The sequence below is a fragment of the Pelodiscus sinensis genome, chromosome Z (assembly GCF_052426305.1).
Source record: "Pelodiscus sinensis isolate ZL-2025 chromosome Z, ASM5242630v1, whole genome shotgun sequence".
Classification (NCBI taxonomy): domain Eukaryota; kingdom Metazoa; phylum Chordata; order Testudines; family Trionychidae; genus Pelodiscus; species Pelodiscus sinensis.
In genome coordinates this window covers 27,139,623-27,162,403 of record NC_143085.1, presented here as the reverse complement: position 1 = coordinate 27,162,403, position 22,781 = coordinate 27,139,623, and the positions used below count along the sequence as shown (strand labels likewise).

General features: G+C 42.3%; 1 protein-coding gene across 2 annotated transcripts in view; it reads left to right on the top strand.

The window, feature by feature from the left end:
• Positions 1-22,781, top strand: part of AACS (acetoacetyl-CoA synthetase) — a 90,998-nt gene that overhangs the window by 45,430 nt on the left and 22,787 nt on the right. For both annotated transcript variants that reach the window (XM_075898472.2, XM_075898473.2), the window contains exons 9-15: positions 1,769-1,849; positions 5,204-5,328; positions 11,042-11,106; positions 11,267-11,389; positions 13,228-13,341; positions 14,223-14,348; positions 20,112-20,181. In XM_075898472.2, coding sequence (XP_075754587.1) covers positions 1,769-1,849; positions 5,204-5,328; positions 11,042-11,106; positions 11,267-11,389; positions 13,228-13,341; positions 14,223-14,348; positions 20,112-20,181 — 704 coding nt within the window. The remainder of the gene's footprint in view (positions 1-1,768; positions 1,850-5,203; positions 5,329-11,041; positions 11,107-11,266; positions 11,390-13,227; positions 13,342-14,222; positions 14,349-20,111; positions 20,182-22,781) is intronic.

Sequence of the window (22,781 nt, the reverse complement as noted above, 5' to 3'; positions counted from 1 at the left end):
GCCTGGGAATCACAATGAAAATTTTAAACTATAAATTGGCAATAATAAGGGCAACAAAACATTCAACTGAATTTTATCCAATGGGTGTATAGTCTCAATACTTCTACAGTACTGCAACGGTAAGGCTCCCATTAAAAATCCTGTTTCTTGTGAATACCTAAGCCTGCACTGTGCGCTGTCCCAATAAACTTAAACATAAATGTTTGTGCAAGATTGCATCTAAATTACTGGTTGTGATATGGTAAAGCTCTGAATTCAACTTTCAGAATGTAAGTAAATAGTCCATAGCTAGATGGCAGCATCATGACATGTCTGTGCACAGGAACATTAGCAGGTAAAATCCAGACATGGATGTCTGAGATGCTAAGGGAAAATTGGATTTTGAATATTTTCCTTTCCATCTGCAAAAGCATGTGCCATTGTACGTTTGTTTCTTTGTTTTACATTTTTATCTATAATGGATTTTCTTTCAACATACATATTTTGCTTGATTTATATGAAGTTCTTAATAGCACAACCACGAGCACTTGCAAAAATGCAAAGCATAGCTTCTGTATTTAAATCAACCACGTTAATGTGTCACTGTAGTAAAGTGACACAAGAAAGCAGTTTATAAATTCATTGATCCTGGAAAGTCACTCTTGAATGATGATCCAAAAAGTACTCTACCTACATTTCCAGCAAATGAAATAAGTGAGTAATAGCATAGTTCAGTGTATTGTCATTTGCCAGCACTAGTTAGAGCAGGGGAATTTTCCACCATGCCAGCTGTACAAATGCTTAGTTAGTCTATGCAGTTCTGTCTGTAATCTCCAAAGAGTTAAATTTTGGGACATTTTGAGCTGTTATGGCCTCGTATGAGATGAGAATGCTTTGTGCTTTGACACTTAAGTCAAGAACATCTTTGTGTCTGTCTCTTTCCAGTCATCTGGGAGTACTATGAGCATGAAACCTTGTCAAAGGACTTGTTCACTTGGGGAAATGGACCTGCAGCACTACAGTGGTATATAAACAGATATAGATGTAGAAATGTATTGCAGTACAGGTTGAACCTCTCCAGTCCAGCACCTTCGACACCTGACTGATTCCTGAGGAGAGAATTTTCTGGACCATGGAAGGACAATATTGTCCAGCAGCATTGCCAACATTTCCACTGCTTATTGGGCTGTTAGAGGTCATTTAGGAGTAAATTAGAGCTAAATAACAGGACAGAACACTTAGGACCGGTGGCTATACACAAACTTTTTGGGACCCTGGGGAACTTGGCCACACCCATGATAAGTGGACATCTGGCTAACTGAAATAATTCTGGATGACTGAGGTTTCTGGACCTGAGAGTTCTGGACTAGAAAGTGTCAACCTTCAGTTCTTTTGGTTCATTTCCCTGTGTAAACACATCCTTATGGGCTGCGCTATTCTGGTTGCTGGCTATAGAGGGATGCTGCAGTCCTGTTGGAAACTACCTGCTCCCTCTGTTGTAGTTTGAGTGTAGACACTGCTGAAATTCTGATGGAGGTTGGAAAGTTAATGAAGGGGGGAGGTGAAGAATGCTATCTGTGATGATATGGACAAGTGTGGGAGTTGTTGCCTGTTTGGTTTTTTGCTTTGAAAGGGATACAATTCAGTAACTGATTGTAACCCTAAAATATTTCCTGGTGAGGGCTGTACAGCATTAGAATACTGAAAAATATATTTTACCACCAGTTCTTTGCTTTATATTTACATAAATATAATTTCATATATTTTTCTCTTCACTTGTATTTTTCAGGGCACACTAATTCAGCATCTGAAGGAGCATATTCTTCATGGCAACATGACCAGCAACGACATTATTATGTACTATACAACGGCAAGTGGGGCTTAAGACATGTGTATAACACTGTTTATAAAGAGGGAGGTACTTTCCACAGTACTATCGATACAATCCTACCTATTTCTAGTGGTGCTCTCTGTAAGAATAGCAGTTCTCAACTTGAATAGTAATAGAGAGGTAGCAGTGTTAGTCTGATCTTCCTAAAACAAAAGGAAGAACTATGTAGCACTTTAAAGACTAACAAGATGGTGATGAAAGCTCATCACCTGTTAAACCATCTCGTTAGTCTTTAAAGTGCTACATAGTTCTTCCTTTTTTTTAAAACCCAATTTGAGAATCAGGTGTATTAATAAAATGCAATTGGACATGTATTAAATGTTCCTGCTAATTAGCAACCAAAATGGATTGTAGGATTTTTTTGGACTCTACAAAAAGTTTATTACAATAATGACATCCTCAGTTTGATCTTCAAAAAATGCTCTCCACTCCTGATCATGTGGGGATCCAGCACATGGAAGTGACAGTTAATTTTACCTGTTCATCTTGGTGGAGTGGCAAGAATCTGTGCATTTCTGGAGGGTGGGAGAGGGAATCTCTAGAAGGCTATGAACCTTCATGGTTTGAGGCATGAGCCAATCTCTGACTCTCAGCTTCATTTGGGAACTTCATAAGTGCACTGGGACACTTTTCCTGTTTGCATCTCCCTTTGGGGTCACTGTCAGAGATGTGAGAGTGGCCATCTGGCCCACTTTTCTTACCCATTGTTGAAATGCCTATGTTCTATATTAGTGATTCCTTTTATATTATTAGTATGAGAAGAAAATGGAGTGGCTGTTCTGTGACTTCTTGGAGTGTAACAGTCCTTGGTACTAGTGTAAACAACGTAGTGCAGTTTAGTAACTCCTTTTAAAGGGGGAGGGGGGAAGCCTAAAATGGGGATACATGTAAAATCCATTTTATATTAGTACAGGGGGGTAAAGAGGAGAGGAAGGCACATGATCTCCTCACATTACTCTCACATGACCCATGTGACTCCTCACTGCCCCCCCCACCCTCCCCTCCAGCCGAAGGCCTCCCCACATCCATCTCATATTACCAGGGTAGGAGAGGGAAGGCCCTTTGACTACTTCTGCCATGCTGAGACTTCAGTCTGGGCTTTCCTGGGAACTGCAGCAGGGATAGGAGCAGAAGCCTCAGCCCCTGTCATTCCACATAGCTGAGGTCTCTGTCCTCCCTTTGTCTATGGTAATAGCAGCCTTGCCAGAGGACAGGACTGTGAATGATGCAGATTTCTGCTCCTTTCCCTGCTGCTGCCCCCAGCAGGATGGCTGCCAGTATGCCATACTGGTTATAAATAGCTTGCTGGTACGGCATACTGGACTACTTGTACTTAATGTTGTACTAAACCATGATACTTTGTGTTTTCAACAGTCATGCATATGCTGTTGAAGGTTTAAATTGCTCTCTGCTGGTGTTTTTCCCACCATTTTGGGACCATAACAGAGAGAATATCTGCAGTACTGTGCAGGTATCAAAGGAATTTTTGGTTGGCTAGCCTGTCTGTGTTTTGAGAGCTCCTGTATTAACTTGTGGCAGTAACAGCTAACCTATGGTGCCTCCAGTGAGGAGTCTGGTTATTTTCCCCATCATTTGTTAGGCTTGCACCTTAATGACAAACAAGATGATGATTGATACAAGTAGAGGAGATCATCAAAGTTGTATATAAACTAAGATCTTCATTGTAAACTCTTAAGCTGTAGCAGTTTGAGGCAGGGAAAATGAGAGATGTGGAAAAATTACTCTGCTTATTTGGTAAGAGTCCTACTGAAGGGCCAGCATAAGAACTGCTGTGGCCCTTGAAATAAATTAAAGCAACCCCTGCCTTTTCCTGGCTACATTTAAAAAAAAACTTATCTCCAGTGCTCCTAGCAGGACTTGTGTGCTGGGGTTTGCAGTGGAGTTCGGCAGATAGGGTCATTTACACATGTCCTACTCAGTGCTTGGGCCATGGAGATTCTTTCCTAGACAGCAGAAGGCCCTGGATGCCAACAAAGTGGCATGCCTGGTTGGAGAGGGAAGAATCCTTTTCTCAGGTGTGTGTTTAGCATAGGCGCTGTGCAGGTGTTCTGCAAGGAGTTGTGTACATACTGTTAATCAGAAATGCTGACATTTCTAGCATTCAAAGTTTTTAAAAAGTCAGAACATATTGCATTGGCATATGAAGGGGTTCAGTGTAAAGCAGTTATGGAGTGTCAAAATACACACTAACTACTATAAACCATGTCCGATTTGTTTTTTTTATTGTCAAACACCTGATGTCACTTCTATTCTGTGAAGTATTTGGGTATTTGTGAAAATTACAATACAGTTTTATTTTGTGTAGCATTTTTGGTCTGTAATTAGCAGATAAGTTATATTCCAAATTAGTTATTATAGGGTAGAAGTTCATGGGATTCTGATGTTCAATGTGACATCATCTCTTAATGTCTTTGGAGCAAGACTGGATGCTGCTCTGGTTGATGTGCTTTGATTGCATGCAAGTTACTGGCATAAGTACAGGAATAACTGGATAAAACTCTGTATGGTGTATACAGGCATCAGGGCTGCATGATCTAATGGTCTCTTCTGGCCTTAAACCTATGAATATATTATTGGGGTAATTTAAAATGACACCCACGTTTCAGGCCCCACATTAGTTGTGTGTCTTTTCTCCCCTAATTATTGTGAAGACCCAAAATAAGGTTACTAAAGCAGAAGCCAGGTTCTAGTTTAGCTACAACCATTGTAAATCCTTAGTAGCATCATTGACATTACCCAGAACTTAGTGATGATAACAGTTGGAACTGTTCCGTGGATTCTGTTGAATTGACTCTCTCAGTAAACAAATTCATGTAGTGGTAATCTTAAGTAACATTGAGATACTGAATACACAAGTCAGCAATGGGGAGGGATGTCTCCCTCATAATGAGCTCACAAATATAGAAACTACAGGTTGCACCTCTATAATCTGGGATTCTCTGGTCTGAGCAGAGTCCTGGCACACTGCAGGGAGTTCGCATGCTTCATGGTGTTGGGGTCCTGGGAACTGGTGCACGGCACAGCTGGTGCACGGTCCAGCTGGGCTGTGGGGAGGAGCCAGAGTGTGGCTCATCTGGGCTGTGAGGGGAGGATGGGCCTGGGCTGCAGAAGCAGGAGCTGGTGTGCAGCTCAGATGTTGATGTGCAGCTAGGCTGTGGGAACTGGTATGTGGCTCAGTTGGGCTGCAGGGGGAGCAAGGAAGTTGAGGGAACTGGCATCGGGGCCTGAAATGATCTCTCCTGGTCCAGAAAAATCCCTCATCTGGGACCTACGGTGCTGGACCAATAACGTTAAGAGTCTTGTCTATTCTAGACTGGCTGGATGATGTGGAATTGGCTAGTGTCTGCACTTTCTACAGGAGCTTCAGTTGTCTTATATGATGGATCTCCTCTTGTTCCATCGCCGAATGTGCTCTGGGATTTGGTTGACCGACTAGGGTAAGTAAACAAGATGTTAAAGTGAACTATAGAACTCCTCATTTTAAGCCCTAGAAATAGCTGTCTTGACTCATTAGTCTGTTACTAATCCTGCATAAAACCAGCTTCATTAGAGACTATTTACTTGATCTGAAGCCAACCCATAGGATGGCACAGTTTAAACTTTGTCTTAATTTAGGATAAATTATTGAAATCTTAGACTGAAATGGTCCTTTTTTTGTTTGAGGGAGTGAAAGAGACACAGGGTTCAATGATGTGTTTTAAAATTCATTGTCATTTAGATTCCTAGTAAACAAAGAATGTCAGTTCAATAGTCAGTTTAAGAGCCCAGCCTTTTGAAAAGGCAGTAATTGGTAGCAGTCTGAAGAGTAATTTCTTAGTGCACTCAATTTGTGAAATAATAATCCTTTATTTCAGATAACTCAGGATAAACCTGAATATGGTGCTTTATAGAATTTGAGAGTGGAACTGCCTGTTTTCATATTTTGTTTTCTAATCTGTTTCATTCTTTGTCCAGCAATTTCTTAATTGTCCCATATCCCTGTGAGAACATAATGAGCTTTTGAGTGCCCTCTACTGTTACAGAAAGAAATAGAAAAATTCAAATGAATTGTTTTAAGACCCTTCATAATTTACCTTTTGTGTATGCTAGACAGAACATTGTTTTTAATTATTCCATCTTACAAACCAGAGTTAAACAGGAGGGGTGTGTGTGTGTGTGTGTGTGTGTGTGTGTGTGTGTGTGTGTGTGTGTGTGTGTGTGTGTGTGTGTGTGTGTGTGTTACTAGCTTTTAAGTTAGTGTTCTGTTTTAGTGCATTTGTGATTGAAGCGTGCTGCACTTCATTTCCCTTTTTATTGCCGCTTAATAATTAAAATGCAGCTTTGCCTTTTATGCTACATAATACTTAATGATTGACATCAGCATTGTCTACTATAATAAAAAGTTACATCCTAGTGAAATTCTGGTGGAAGGCTAATATCTGTTGAAACTTAGAGGGATTCAAGAGCAGAAGTAGTGGGGCAAAAAGTTAGTTTAAAAATAAAACAGATTATTTTTGAGCATCATCTGGATATATGGAAATCTATTGCTAAAAGTGTTAGCCAACTCTAATAACCTTCTAATGTAGTTTGTTCCAAAATTGCCTTTAATAGCTAACATGAGTTACTTCCTGTTACGAAGGTGCAGTATACTACATATAACTGATATGACATCTTTATTACAATATCTCCCAGAGAATAGTTTCCCCTGTTGGCACTGAAAAACAATAACAACTTGATTGGGATGGTTTTAATAAAGATTCTGCCCAGTATGGTTGGATTTAGCCAGTACCAAAAGGTTAAATAGAGATAAACGTTGAATGTAGATGCGGGGTAAGGGGGGAGGGAGTGCTGGGAAGGAAGGAAGGAAAGAGAGGGGAACTACTGCATAGGTTTCTAAAAGAGTATACCAAATAGTGTAAGAAACCAAGATAAGCACAGAGTATCCTTGCTATATAATAAATTACTCAGAGGATGGCAGTAAGTAAATATTGCATAAGGATAAAAATACTTCATATGATTGTAGTATACCACAGCTGAAGGACAAGATTTTACCGAAAGTCTGCTTGGCTACCTTGCCTCAGGAAACCATTCCTGTGAGTTCATAACATTTTATTGGAGTGCAGTATATGTGCAAATAAGGCTGTCACTATTTAACAATGGCAGTTCCTGAGGTTCCCTTGATCATCTGAAAGTAAATGGATAGGAAAAGCAAGGAACTCCCTCATAAAATAGTACCCTTTAGTTGTGGAAAAACTGACATTTGCCTCTAGCTTTTGATACTCTACCAGAGGGGAGGCCGAGCAGTTAGAGACGAAGAACCAAAATAGTGGTGGATAGAGTGAGAAGAGCCATGTATTTTTATTTATCTATAAAAAGATATAGTACATAAAATGTAGTGATTAAAAATGTTACAGGACATTTTTGATAAAAATCAATGAAGTCTCTAGTCACTTCAAAAATTCATGACCACTGATAGATCTTCAGAAAGCTTGACAAGGAACAAATATCAAATTAAAAAAAAAAAAACCTTTAAAATGCAGTAATATTTTCACACTAAACAGAAAGCATCTCCACCATGTATTTTAAATTTAACACTACTGCACTATTCTATCCCATGAGCTTTTTTTAAAAAATTAAATAGAACTGAGAAGTAAATTAGCATAATTTGAAGTGCCTGTCCCAGACTACAAATATGAAAGGTTAAAAAACAATAAGGGAAAGACTCACATCTCAAATAATTGCATCAGCCTGCCAAACAATAGTCTTTGAATTTTTTTTTAAAGAAACACAGTGTAAACCAGGTACATTCTGATTCTTTTTTTGCTCTAAAACTTAAATATGAAATTTGTGTTGGCTGCTTTATTCTGCATCCATGAAGACTTTTGAGTTTAATGTGCTTCCGCCCTCCCCTTCCTTCCCCCAGAACCAAGCATTCTCAGCCCCACCCACTCTAACCCAATGCCCTTTTTCTCCCCCAGAGCCAGACACTCCCCTGCTCTAACACAATGCCCCTCCTACCTTGAGCCAGGCACTCCCAGCGCCTCTCTCTTCCCGCCCCTCCCCCCCCAGCTCTAACCCAGAGCCAGACCTCTCTCTCACACACACGGCTCTACCTAATGCTCTAACCTAATGCCTGGGTTCCAGAGCTGCTGCCGCCACATGCTTCTCCCTCTAGGTGCTGGGATGCCATGCGCAGAGCGGCTGGCGGTGAGCAGTCCAGGCATGTGGCTCAGAAGCGGCAGGAGCCGCATTTTTTTTTTAATCAAAGAGCTGCATGTGGCTTGGCCACTTTGCTCTACTGTTTTAGGAACTATTCTCTCTTCTACCCTTGGGAATATCTTCATGCAGTGTTGCCTGTTGAGCCAATCACCATTTGTAATAGGGAAGAGAGTGTGATACGGTCTTTATGATAATGTCCCCATCCTATGCTCTGGGCATTTGAATGTCTAAACAAGCACCATGCATAAGTAATTTTCATACCCTTCAGCTTCTCAAGGGAGTTTATTGCTACCATGTAAAATGCTTCTATGATGAACTAACTGGCTCTGTGGACATGGGAAAGTCAGTGGATGTGATATACCTTGACTTTAGCAAAGCTTTTGATACGGTCTCCCACAATATTCTTGCCAGCAAGTTAAGGAAGTATGGCTTGGATAAATTAAACTGTAAGATGGATAGAAAGCTGGCTAGACTATCAGGCCCAATGGGTAGTGATTAACGGCTCGATGTCAGGTTGGCGGTTGGTTTCTAGTGGAGTGCCTGAAGAATCGGTTCTAGGGCAGGATTTATTCAACATCTTTATTAAGGACCTGGATGAGGGGATGGATTGCACCCTCAGAAAATTTGCAGATGACACTAAGCTAGGGGAAGGGGTAGATACGCTGGAGGGCAGGGATAGGATCCACAGTGACCTAGATTAGAGGAATGGTCCAAAAGAAATCTGATGAAGTTCAACAGTGACAAGTGTAGAGTCCTGCTCTTGGAATGGAAGAATCCTAGGTGTTGTTACAGGCTGGGGATTGAATGGTTGAGTAGCAGTTGGCAGGAAAGGACCTGGGGATTACAGTGGATGAGAAGCTGGATTTGTCTCAACAGTGTGCCCTTGTAGCTAAGAAAGCAAATGGAATATTAGATGGCATTAGGAGCAGCATTTCCTGCAGATCTGGAGAAGTGATTATTCCCCTTTATTCTGTTCTGGTGAGGCCACATCTGGAGTATTGTGTCACTTTCTGTAGTGGGGGTCCCAGAACTGATGTGGACGCATTGGAGAGGGTCCACTGGAGGGCAATCAAAATGATTAGGGGGCTGGAGCACATGACCTAAGAGGAGAGGCGGAGGAATTGGGGCTGGCTTAGTCTGCAGAAGAGAAGAGTGAGGCAGGATGTGAGTTTCCAGAGAGGATGGATAAAGGCTGTTCTCTGTAATGATGGATGGCAGAACGAGGAGTAATGGTCTCAAGTTGCAGTGGGGGAGGTGTAGGGTTGGATATTAGGAAAAACTATTTCACTGGAATGGGTTTCCTAGGGAGGTGGTGGAATCTCCATCCCTAGAGATTTTTAAGTCTTGGCTTGATAAAGCCCTGACTGGGTTGATTTAGTTGGGATTGGTCCTGCTTTGGGCAAGAGGCTGGACTCTATGACCTGAGGTCTCCTCCAGCCCTATGATTCCATGAAAATGAATAGTGCCAGCATTAATCACTTAAGCATTACTTTATATGGGAGCAGGGTTTCTTGGAGAAAGTTAATGTACTAACTAATATTTATACTAATACTTCCAACAATAGATGGACTTTGGGGGAGGCTTCACTTTAACTTTTTAATTGGTGTGTGGGAACACACCTTCTCAACTTCTTTGTGATAAGAGAACTGAAAATGAATTTTATGCAGTCATTTAAAAATCTGTTTCCTGGTTAGATTATTAGCACCATAGAATTCCTATATTAAAGCAGTAAGTAGGCAAATAAAGCTCTTGCGATTCTATATCAGTCCCAGTTATGTTTTAACTTATGTAGACAGATTATCACACCCCGTGTTCTGTCTCCAAAGTTTGAGGGAGATTTCCTTTTACTTGGTTTGCTGTTTGCTATGTTAAGCTTCTAAAGTCCATTGAATAGATCAGGGTGATGGAGCCAGGATTCCTGTGGTGTGTTTTTTTGTTTTTTGTTTTTTTCCCTTCTTCCTGGTGCAGGCCTTGAGTGTGTCACTTTTGCCTCTCAATATCTGATCAAATGGGCATTGCAAGAATTTTTAACTTGTAGGGATGTTGTGAAGCTTGATTGTGGAGTGAGGGAGAGGAGTAGCATGCAAGGAAAATGTTTATGCTTGTGGTTAAAATGTTTTGTTTGTTTCTTGCATTGGACAACATTCTCCAGCTATATATCTTACTTATTGCATAAATGGAAATATTTATTTCACACTGTGCCTTCAATTTTGGCATGAATGCCTTATGTATTGCGAATAGTTATGCTGCAGAGCTGATTCTGTTGTCCTAAAAAGCCATAATTTGCAACCGAGAGATTGAAGAGGCAGCTTAAACTTACATACTAAAAACAGTGACTCAGCCTTTTAACTCAAATGTAGGAAACCATTTCAGTTGTTCACAAAAGGCAAGCTGCTGAACCAGCGTTTTCTCCTTATGAGAGCTCTCTATTCTAGAATTCAGTATGTACCAATATATAGAATATACTGTGAAGTTAACTTTTCCAGAATGTAATGGCTCTTGAAGGTCATGTTCCATTCTCAGATATGCAACTCTCATTGACTTAAGTTGGAATTGAGTGTGTACCTGAGAGCACACCTTGGATTACTATCTTTTAGATGAGGTATTTTTCACTACATTGCACTGGAATAACATTAAAATATGAGAGACTGTAACAAGGCAATAGTTTTCTGTTAAACAGGGCAATGGCAATTATGGCAAATTAATGACTTAAATGTTAGGCAATGTTCTGTAGCTGTGGATTCTTGTAACCTGTAAGTGAATGCTTACAGGTTACAATATTAAAAGCTTAATATTTAAAGCCAGAATAAAAAATTTCAAAGCTATAGAAGTGACTCCAATGACTTGCCTACTTTTAATTGCTGGGAATCTTTAAAGCTTTAAGCAACCACAATAATTGATCCTGTAAGATACACAATGTGCAAAACCATTGAAAATGTTTCTCCTTTCTAGGATCACCATCCTTGGAACAGGTGCAAAGTGGCTGGCTGTGCTAGAAGAGAAAAATTTAAAACCATGTAAGCTTCAAACGCCTATCGATTTCTTTAGCCTTGTAGTCTAGCCACAGGGTTGTATTTGGCAACTTGCATTTATCTATTGGTGAATAGATAAGATGTTTAAATGTTTGTAATGCTTGGTTTTCTTCTTTTTGTAATGCTTGGTTTTCTTCTTTTTAAGGTGATACCCACAACCTTCATACACTTCACACTATACTGTCTACAGGGTCACCTCTTAAATCTCAAAGCTACGAGTATGTCTACAAACATATAAAGAGCAGCGTCCTCCTGGGGTCCATTTCAGGTAAATGTTTACTCCAAAAGCTTTTTACATTTGTATTCCTTCTGTAACCAGTTCATGTCTTTGTTGCCTCTTTGCAATTTTTGTATATGGGGGAAATGAAGCTGCGGATCAGTCAGCCTCAGTGATACTTATATGGCAACTAGCTTTGACATGTGCAGGGTTTTTCTGCATAATTCAGCATGCCCTTGCATTAGTATAATGAATTTGATGCACTCACTTTTAGATGGAATTATTTTGACAGAGTAGATCTAAGGAAGAAGGATTCTTTATTTTGATTGGTTATCCGGGGGAAGGGCAGGGGACAGGCAGAATGAGAGGGAGGATGAGTGTCTGTTCAACCTACAGCAATTACTGTTCTTTGCATAGCTAATTTAATCAGGAAACGCCTTCTGAGGAGGCTTTTGCCAGAATCCTACTTCAGTTTAATGGACACGGTAAACAGGTCAGATTGCAGATTATGTAATTAACACTGGAGATGTGTTAAGCCTCATCCAGCTTAGTGTGATATCAGGAAGGCTCAATTGGGCAGTTTGCACTCCTACAGGACCTCATGTTCAGGGCACCAAGGATCAGGACTTCAGAGGAATCTAGTATAGGCCCCAGATCCAGAGCCCAATCTTTCCTACATTAAAGTCAATGGAAGTTCTTTCTCTGACTTTATTGGGAGTAGGTCTAAACTTTAAGATAACAGTTGTTAATACAGGCAGTCCCTGGGTTACATACAAGATAGGGACTGTAGGTTTGAATTTGTATGTAAGTTGGAACTGACCAGCAGCGGCTGAATCGGACACGCCTGGGGCAGAGCAGCTGTGGGACCAACCCAGCAGCCCCCCAGCTGCTCTACCCCAGGCGTCGGCGAGAAAAGCCTGGTCTGCTGGGGGGGGGGGGGGGGCGCACTAGCTGCGCACCCCCTCCCCCCCAGCAGACCAGGGAGATGTGGAGCGGCTTTTCTCACCGCGGAGGACACGGGCAGCAGGACCGCTCCGCGTCTCGGTGGTCCTGCCGCCCGCGTCCTCCACAGCGAGAAAAGCCGCTCTGTGTCTCCCTGGTCTGCTGGGGGAGAAGCGCCCCTCGTGCCGCCGGAGGCGGTGACAGTGGGGGAGGCACCCCGCAGTAGCGGGGGGGCCCCCCCGGTTCGTAACTAGGGGTCCGACTTAAGTCGGACCCACGTAACCCGGGGACTGCCTGTAGTCTCTGATGCCAAAGAATAGTCATATGTGTGAAACTTGCAGGTTTGGGCCTTTTGTTGCAGCTGTGCCTTTTATTTAAATATGACTAGAAATATCCCAATCACTTGCATGAAAACTGACTTTTTGGTAAATTAAGGCTTAAATATTCTCCATTAGTGCAAAGATCTCAAACACAACTGCAGTTGTATTAATGCACAAGAACAAGCAATAGAAACTGACCCATAGCAACTATCTAGTCCAGCTATACTTGATTGCAAGAAGCCACAAGGAACCAGGTGGCATTGTGTCATTTCCTAATTTTCAACATCTCTAAATCTCTGACCTAGCTGTAGACTAGGAGTCTGAAAGGCCACTCCCAGTCTGTGTAATGTAGGAGTTACTCCCGTGAAGTTAATGAAGTTGTGTAACTTGAGTAGGAGACACAAATTCAGCCTATACAAAGGGCATGCATGTTGTAAGAAAAGCCTCTCTAACTTCATTTATTGTTAATTGCATAAAAATGTAAACAATCTTACAGCGGTATTATAAATTTCATTACTTAAATTGGGTAGTTTATTTCACTATTGTGTGAAAATAAAATCTTCATGTGGCCTTTTTACATTTTTTAAAGCATGTGACCTCTAAGTGTCTCTCCTTTGCTATATATAGGTGGAACAGATATAATTTCTTGTTTTATGGGTCAGAATGTTACAATTCCAGTTTACAAAGGAGAGATTCAGGCAAGGAACCTGGGTATGGCAGTTGAAGCATGGAATGATGAAGGTAACTATATTTTCCAGTCAATTCCATACGAACTTCTAACTAAAATGTATGACTATAGGAACTTTACGATTTATGGGACTGATCTATCCTCTCTTGATCAGCTGATATTCCAATCCAATGTCCAGAAATGGCTATCATCTTATGGAGATCTCAATACAGTTTCATGTTTACAGTTAGCCATCAACTCCATGCCCTTAGTGGGGGGTAGTCTATGTTGTGGAAGCTTTTCCCACTAAAAACTGGACTGAGCCAGTCTGATGGCTGTTCGGAACCCTGTATTATGAGACTATATCCCAACTTCTTGTATTTGAATTTACTAGTTACATTCCTGTCTAATTAAAGAGTGTCTCTACCAGACAATGGACTAAATTCTCTACTGATGTAAGTTCATTAAAGTTTAATGAAGGAAAAAAATTCTCTGCAACTTGGATAATGATTTGCCTACTGTGATAATTAGGTAATGTACACCCAGATTGGGTTTCTTGCCATTCTAGAGACCTTGGGCGCTTGGCAGCACTTTGGTCTTTCCTGTTCTGTCCCTGTGTCTCAATGCTTCATCTCCTGAGGGTTGAAATACATTGGTCTAACTGAAGTTTTTGGTTTAATATAGAGGTACCTGGGAGAGGCTTGTGATAAATGAGGCTAAATAAGAAGGGAACATTAGACCATATAATCTTACACTCGGAAGTTAAATCAAAATTGAGTTTAGTCCATTGCCATGAACTCTTTAGATCTGCCACTAATGCCTGGAATGACAGGGCCTCTGGGTGTTACCATTATGCAAATATTAATCCTGGGTGTTTTGCTTTGGTACGTAGCAGTAGGCCAAAGGGAAGTACAAAAAATCTGTGTTTTTTTTAATTTTTTTTATTTGTAAACAGGCAAACCAGTCTGGGGAGAAAGCGGTGAGCTGGTTTGTACCAAGCCTATGCCTTGTCAACCGACACACTTCTGGAATGATGAGAATGGAAACAAATACAGGAAAGCTTATTTTTCAAAATTCCCAGGTAGGTGGCGAAATGCTTAGCTCATTATTAGAACTGGCTAGGCATATAGAAAAGGTGATTGTTTTAATAAATAATAAGCCTGCTCTTGCCCATGGATGTATCTAGATTTACAAGGGTAACATGTTTGATAAATACCTTGCTATCTATTTCCTGAGGCCTTGTTCTGAATTTCAGTCTGGATTAGTTGAATTTGAATTCCTGGAAAACTTTTTCTGATACTGTTGTCATTAGATAAATAGGGCTGTTACTGCAGCGCGATCTGACGCAGGTCAGGTGTACACTATTGGGAGTATAAGTATGAGAAGGAAGTGAAAGGAGCAATCATCCATTGAGTTTCTACTGTACCGTTGCCAGACTGCTCCTGTCTAGTGTCAGAAATAAGTCTTAAGAGGCAAGCCATGGCCTACTACAGTGGTCACCAAGCAGTAGATTGGGATCTACTGGTAGATCTTGGAGCCTCTGACAGGTGATCCTGACTTGTTCGGCCGAGAGGCTATCAGGTGCCACCACTTCATCTGCCTCAGAGCTGTCCCCTCAGGAGCCTCTTGTTTACTGGGCAGGGGAGGGTGCTGATGTCAGGGTGTCCCCCCACACTCTGTATCCCATCTCAACAGAGCAGAGAGGAGACACAACAGGGCTTGGGATGGGAGGGAGTTTGCCGGCTGCTTTTGAGAATGGTGCGGGGCCAGGGCAGGGGTGAGCCTGCCTTAGCCCCACTGCATCATCACCTAGGAGCCACCAGACGTCAGCAAGGCCTAGCTGGAGCCCACATCCCAAAACTCTACCCCAGTCATGAACCCCTCCTACACCCTAAGCCCTAGCTCCAAGCACCTCTGCATCCCAACATCCTCCCAGAGCCTGCACCTAGCATCCCTCCTGCACCTCCACTGCCTGCCCCAAGCTCAGAGCCCCTCTCTCACTCAAGATTGCTTCATCCAAGACCACAGTCTGCACCCTAACCCTCAGCCCCAGCCTGGTGAAAGTGAGGGAGGATGGGGGAGGAAGGGAGGATGGAGTGAGCAGGAACAGGTCCTCAGAGAAGAGACACACAGAAGGTGGGGCAAGGGTATTAGGGTGTGAGGTAGATCGTTGATGGCATTTAAATTCAAAAAGTGATCTCATGCTTTAAAAGGTTGGAGACCAGTGGCTTAGTACTACTTTAATGTGAGGGGAGCCAGTATCTTGTTTGTCATGCTCTTTTTCCACTCGCACACCAGCCTTGTGCTAATAAGAATAAAGGAACAGATTTGAAGTGGGTTACATGCTTGCTTGTCCTTATCCTGGAGGATGGACTGGGTCTCCACATAGTCTTTTCTCAACTTCCACTGAAGCATAGCAACTTGCCCAGCATGGAGTGCAAGGCCTTGTGGGATCAAAGCCTTGAGTCCTTCTCCCTCCCCCTCCCCCCCCCAGAGCTAGAGGGAAGCCTTGCTAAGGTGTCAAATGAGTCTAAGGAAGAGTGCCTTTAATTGTGAGAAGTCATAGTAAGAGTGTCAGAAGGGTAGCCAAGTTAGTCTATAACTGGAAAAATTTAAAACAACAAATAGTCTAGCAGCACTTTAAACACTAACAAAACATGTAGATGGTATCATGAATTTTCGTGGGCACAATGTACTTCAGCTGAAGAAGTAAGTGGGTTGTGCCCACAAAAGCTCATGATACCATCTGCATACATGTTTTGTTAGTCTTAAAGGTGCTGCTAGACTATTTAAGTTTTTTTCCAGTTATAGACTAACTTGGCTACCCCTCTGACACTCTCTTACTATGACTTCTCACAATTAAAGGCACTCTTCCTTGTACTCACTTGATACCTTAATAAGGTTTTAAGTTTTTCCAGTAAGAGAGTGCTCATTTGTGAAGTGGTAACTTGCACTTAACCACCGGGATCAGTTGACTGTTCCAGTCCTTGTCCCTTTTCTTATTTTATAAGCTGTATTAAGCAGTTTTTGCTATGTTTATAATTTATAGCAATCTTTTCTGTCCCATTGTTTATATGGAGTGACAAGTTTCCTTCCTTGGGGGTAGAAAAGAGGGACAACTTGAAAATACAATGTTTGGTAAGACCCCACACATTAAAACTTCGAACACAGACACTTGTGATTCTACTATAAATCTTTCTTCCTGGGAAATAATCTGTTTCATTGTGTGTGAGCCTTGCTAACTCCAAGTACACTTAAAACAGGTCTCTGACAGTTTTCTACACACACTGTTCTACAGTCACAAATCAAAATAGTCTTTTTATTCTTCCGTTGCTGTCTCACTACAATTTAAAAGACTGCATAGAGAAACAGAGCACAAACTGTGCCTAACAGTGGCAGTAGTTACCAATACACAGACATAGCCTCTGTCCTTTGTTTGTAAGCTTTCTGCTGGAAAGAGGTGTGCATTTATTTTTAACAATAGATTATTTCTTTCTTGGGCTTTCCAGTACTATGTTCTCTGTCTTGATGCTTTGGCAGTTATAGTACATTTCACTTAACTAGCCAAGAACAAAAGAGACCACTGAATCCATGTAAAAGCACATGTGCATGCACCCATAGCAACCACAACTCTAAAAGGCTAGATCACTGTGAATGACAGCAGTCATCCCTGAGAAGCCAGTAGCAATAGTGATTTCAGTGAATTGCTGGAAACATCATTTGTGTTCTGTAGAAATGTTTTACTCTGAAGCTTTGTCTAAAACTTGTCAGTTGAGGAATGGAATGGTGCTTGCGCATGTGTGGTTGATGTTTTGTCCTTAGGCAAAATTTGGGGGAAAAAATGGGTCACATTTCTGTTACTAGCACTGGAGTTTCTCCATGTTCAGCCCCACTGTAGCTAAGAAACATCTGGCCCAATGTGTTTGGCCCTGCTTTTATAGTAGGGTGTCTCAAACTCCTGGCCTGCAGCTCATCCCCAGTGGAGGGCAGCTTCTCTCCATTACCACCCCCAAGCTTTGCCCCCTCTCAACACTGCCCTGCCTCCCATGGCACTCTCTTCCCAAAGACATGGCTTTAGGGATCACTGGGGGGTGGGGGTCTGGCACTGTGTTCGCAGCATTTTGCTCTCCCCACCCCTTCCTCCCCCCGCTTGGAATTCACCATGGTGGCAGGAATCATCAGAGAAGTGGAAAGAGAGGGTGGGATGATGACGGGAAGGGGCAAAGCTTGAGGGCTGGTAACAGAGCCCCCGGGCTACTAGGAGTTTCGGGCCAGATAGTGCAATGACTTTGGCTGGGATTAGCTTGCAGGCTGAGAGTTTGAGGCTCCTGTTCTGTGGGTCCAATTCTGTGTGTTTTTGCCCAGTGTAAATGCAGAGTATAACTCATCAAGCAAAATGGGAGTCCACTGTAAACTCTAAGGCCTGCCACAGAAAGCCCATGCCCCAGAATTACTCATAGGGCAGAGGAAGACCCCTTTAGGGGTGTTATCTAAACTGGAGGGGTCTCATACCTCACTATGGTTGGTATTCAAAACATTGACTCATTGAGGGTCCTGCATCACACTCTCAGTGAAGCTTTTAAAACAAGACTCCAGCACCTCTGTGTGTAGTGAGGAGTTGACTGAGCATGCTCATGCCAATCAATTCTTCTCCCCCACTCTCTGAAGGGGGAAGGGCAACATCCCAGCTCTGGGTCCCATACAAGTACATGTTGTGCAGCCTGCTAGAACAAGCCTCTGTTTCAGTTAGTGGAGTTAAATTACTGTATTGGAGGATCAGAATTGTGCCCAGAATCTTTAGGGTTAAATAGTGCTTCTTGGGGTAAGTAAGGGCTATACATGTTCACAATAGTCCTTTGATTCTTCTTGGCAAAGTGTCCATATGGGTGCTCCACTATAGGTGCCTTGGCACTCCTGTGCTTCAAATCAGAACTTTTTAGCTGCAGCACCCCCTTAGGAACCGTCCCTGAGTTCCTTCTCAACTGCTTCTGGCTTTGGTCGGAACCCTAAAGCACTTGGTGTTTGGTTTAGATGGTGTTAGTTGTTAGTAGTATATTCTTAGTGTTATGGGTTCAGCCCCTCTTCTTAATTATTTTTCTCAAAAAAAAAATCTTTTTTAGTAGTTTATTAGGAATAGAGTAGTGATCCCAGGCTCCCCAGGATTTAAGTGGTGCCTGACATTCAGCATTCATTGCCTGGGCCAGGATCATTCTCCCAAGGGTTGCTACCACTATAAGAAGCTCTCTTCTTGATCTTTGAAAGCGAGAGAGCTTCAGCTAAAACTCCTCACAATGGAGAAGACAGAGACCAGTCTTGGAAGCAGTATCTCAACCCTTTCCACCTCCTACCTCTTGGAGAATCTTCTTTCCTTAAATAAACAAAATCTTTCAAATTCTTCAGTAAAGGTCCACCTAGCAACTATTTCTAGTGAGCATAATATAGACGGTCACACCATTTTTTTTGCATCCGACCACTAGAAATTATTAAAGGCTCTTCTCAGTAATATGTTCCCCCAATAAAGGCCATAGTGCCATCTTGGGATCTTAATCTGCTCTCCATTTGAACTGATAGCAGCATGTGTCTTATCGCACCTTTCCACGAAAGTTGCATTCTTGCCATCACAACAGCCAAAAAGGTCAGTGAGTTGGCAGCGCTCGTGGCAGATCCGCCATTTATGACCTTTCACAAAGACAAAGTGGTGCTGAGACTATATCTGAAATTTCTTCTTAAGATAGTTTTACAGTTCCACCTCAATCAACCTATATATTTCCGTTTGCCACCAACAGCCTCATTCTGGCGCTAATGCATCTTGACTCCACTCTTTGGATGTTCAATGGGCGGTTGCTTTTTACCTAGATAGAGCAATTGAGATGCTCTTCTGGATTGCTCCAAAAGGCCAGGCAATTTTGAAATGGAGCTCTCAAAATGGATAATAAATTGTATTAAAACTTGCTCTGATATGAATACGGTGTCATTAATGATTCAGTTGCAGATGCACCACCAGGGCAATAACCACTTCCACAGCTTTCATCCATAATGTGCCCATTACAGATATTTTTAAAGCTGCAACATGGCCTTTACAAAACATTATGCAATAGATACTTACACTGAACAAATTGTTAGGTTTGGGAGGGCAGTCCTGTCTGCCATTGACAGGTCAGGTCTGAATCCCCTCCTTCCAGATGCTCAGGGCACAGCTTCATAGTCACCGACAGTGGAACGGCAACAGGGACACTCCTTGAAGAAGGAGAGGTTACTCCCTTTATGCAGTAACTGGTGTTCTTCAAAATGTGTCCCCCTGTGGGCGTTCCATGACCTTCCATCCTCCCCTCTGCTTTAGGGTTGTAACATCTCTCCACGGTAGAGAACGAACTGAGGGACAGTTGATGGCACTCATGCCTGTTGGCACACTTTTTGCAGCATGTGCGTTGATACCCAAGGGATACTTCTGCTAAAAAGTTCCAATTATAAGCACAGGAGCACCAAGGCACCAACAGTGGAGCATCCCCAGGGACCCCCATCTCGAAGAACATCAGATACTGCACAAGGTGAATAACCTCTGTTTTCTGTCAGCAGGACTACTCATCTGTCCTTTGCCTTACACCAGGGGTGGGGAACCTTTATAGGTCAAGGGGCTGCCAACTTACAGAAAAATTAGTCAGGGGAGCGGCACAAGTGGAAAGCACAAACACCTCCTGAATAAACAAACCATCCCACCAAAACCAAATCCTCACTGATGTGGCCCCCAGCTGAGAAGCAGAAAGACATGTCCCACATTCCCCTTGCATACTAGAGTCTAGGGGGCCCCAAATGAGCTCGTTAACACTTTTTCACCTTCTGACAGGTGTTTGGGCTCATGGTGACTACTGCAAAATAAATCCTGAGACTGGAGGAATAGTCATGCTTGGCCGCAGGTAAAGTATATTTTGGTAAAGCTGTTCTGCGGGAATATGCAAAAAGTTGGCTGGTTCTGTTTGGCTGCAGGAGAACATGTGACTATTTCAGATGACTTCCCACTCTGGCTCAGTTTCCTGATCTGATGAGGAAATCTACTAGGATCCTGTTACTTTCAGCAATGTAAATTTAATTGTTTACAATAATAGTCAGTAGGGATGTGAAAGTGTAACCATGAACATTGCTACATCCATAATAGCAATGTTATAATAGGCAGCAGGTTTAAAAAAAACAAAAGGAAGTATTTCTTTACAGAAGGCATAGTCAATCTGTGGAACTCCTTGTCAGAGGAAGTTGTAAAGGCAAAGAATATAACAGCATTAAAAAAATAACTGGATAAGGTTAGGTCCATCAATGGCTTTTGGCAGGATGGGCAGGGATGGTATCCCTAGCCTGTGTCAGGACCTGGGAATGAGTGATAGGGGATCACGTGTTGATTACTTGTTCTGTTCATTCCCTCTGGAACAACTGGCACTGATCCAGTATGATTGTTCTTGTGAGCAACTGAAAAGTTATATGGCAGTTCACAAGCTAATGTAAGGTATTTGTGCAGGATTGCAAGCCTCTAATCTCTTGAGCTTTGAGAGGGCATGCTGCTGAGAAACTGGGATTTCACAGGATGCAGGCTAGAGATTTGGACACTAGATAGTCAAAACTGGGCTGTATTCGGATCAGAATTGTTACATAATTTTGAGGAAGTCACTGGCTTGTAATTGTAAAAGTATTGTGGGGGGTTTTTGTGGTCAGGTGTCCAGCTTGAGGTGCCATGGGCCTGATTTTCAACAGTGCTGAGTAAAACTCCAGTGAGCCTCATGCCTCTGAAAATTAGGCCTTACAATGTCTCTAGTTGGACTCTCTGAAGTGGGTTGTGCCGACGAAAGCTCATGATACCATCTACATGTTTTGTTAGTCTATAAAGTGCTACCAGACCATTTGTTGTTTTTTTCTGACAGTGAAAGGACTGGCAATGTCTCCCTTAACTAGGAATGTAAAAGGTTAAATGGTTACCCAGTAAGCATTAGTCTTACTGGAATGCTTATCCAGTGACTGGCTAACTAGAGGATTGCCTGGCCAGAGCAGACCGGGCAATGGGGCCCCTGTCTGGAGCAGCCCCCACCATAGGACTCGAATTGTCCCTGGCTAATTGCTTAAATGATTAAAATTTTATTGTTTAACTTTTTAATTGGTATTTACGTCCCTAACTTCAATTTCTTTTTGCCACAGGTTCCTTTTGGTAGTGTGAGAATGGCACTTCCCCTCCCTCCTTTTTTTTTTTTTTTTTGGTTAAACCACTGTGAAAGCTAGGGATCGGAAGTGTGAGGGAGTGTTTTATTCTGAGTTGCTGTGCTCATTTTGAAGAGTTAATAGAACTTCAGGCTCTGGAGCATTGTTATCTTCTATGGCAGTATTTACAAATCTGCTGTCAGTTTTAATGGTGAGTTAGTGGTACAGGACTGGGCATGAAAAGCAGGGCAACAGGCCTGGTTCAACTTTTAGGACCAGCTCATGGAGTCCTTTATCCTCAGAGTGAGAGATGCTGGGGAAATGGAGCTAACCCACTCCAAGGAAAGATACCATCGCAGTGCGAAGGAGTGCTACAAGGCACCTGACTCTTACTTTGTGGCTGGATATTGGTGGCTACTTTGTGAAGGCCTGTTTTTTTTCCTAATCAGGAAAGAGATCTTGGAGTCGTCATGGATAGTTCTCTGAAGACATCCACACAGTGTGCAGTGGCGGTCAAAAAAGCAAATAGGATGTTAGGAATTGTCAAAAAAGGGATAGAGAATAAGATGGAGAATATCTTATTGCCCTTGTATAAGTCCATGGTACACCCACATCTTGAATACTGCATACAGATGTGGTCTCCTCATCTCGAAAAAGATATACTGGCATTAGAAAAAGTTCATAGAAGGGGTTTGGAACGGGTCCCATATGAGGAGAGATTAAAGAGACTAGGACTTTTCAGGTTGGAAAAGAGGTGACTAAGGGGGGATATGATAGAGGTCTATAAAATCATAAGTGGAGTGGAGAAAGTGAATAAGGAAAAGTTATTTGCTTGTTCCCATAATACAAGAACTAGGGGCCACCAAATGAAACTAATGGGCAGCAGGTTTAAAACAATAAAAGGAAGTCCTTCACACAGCGCACAGTCAACCTGTGGAACTCCTTGCCTGAGGAGTTTGTGAAGGCTATGACTATAACACGGTTTAAAAGAGAACTTGATACATTCATGGAGGTTAAGTCCATTAATGGCTATTAGCCAGTATGGGTAAGGAATGGTGTCCCTAGCCTCTGTTTGTCAGAGGTGGAGATGGATGGCAGGAGATCCCTTGAGCAGTACCTGTTCAGTTCTCTCCCTCTGGGACACTTGGCATTGGCCACTGTCAGCAGACAGGGTACTGGACTGGATGTACCTTTGGTTTGACTCAGTATGGCTATTCTTATGTTCGTAGCTCTAAATGAGAAAAAATCAGTATTGTCTTTTGGGGCACCGAGGAAACAAATGAGGAGAAGAATGTGGTTTGTTTAGGTCAGGGGCCTCATACTCCCGGCCTGCGGG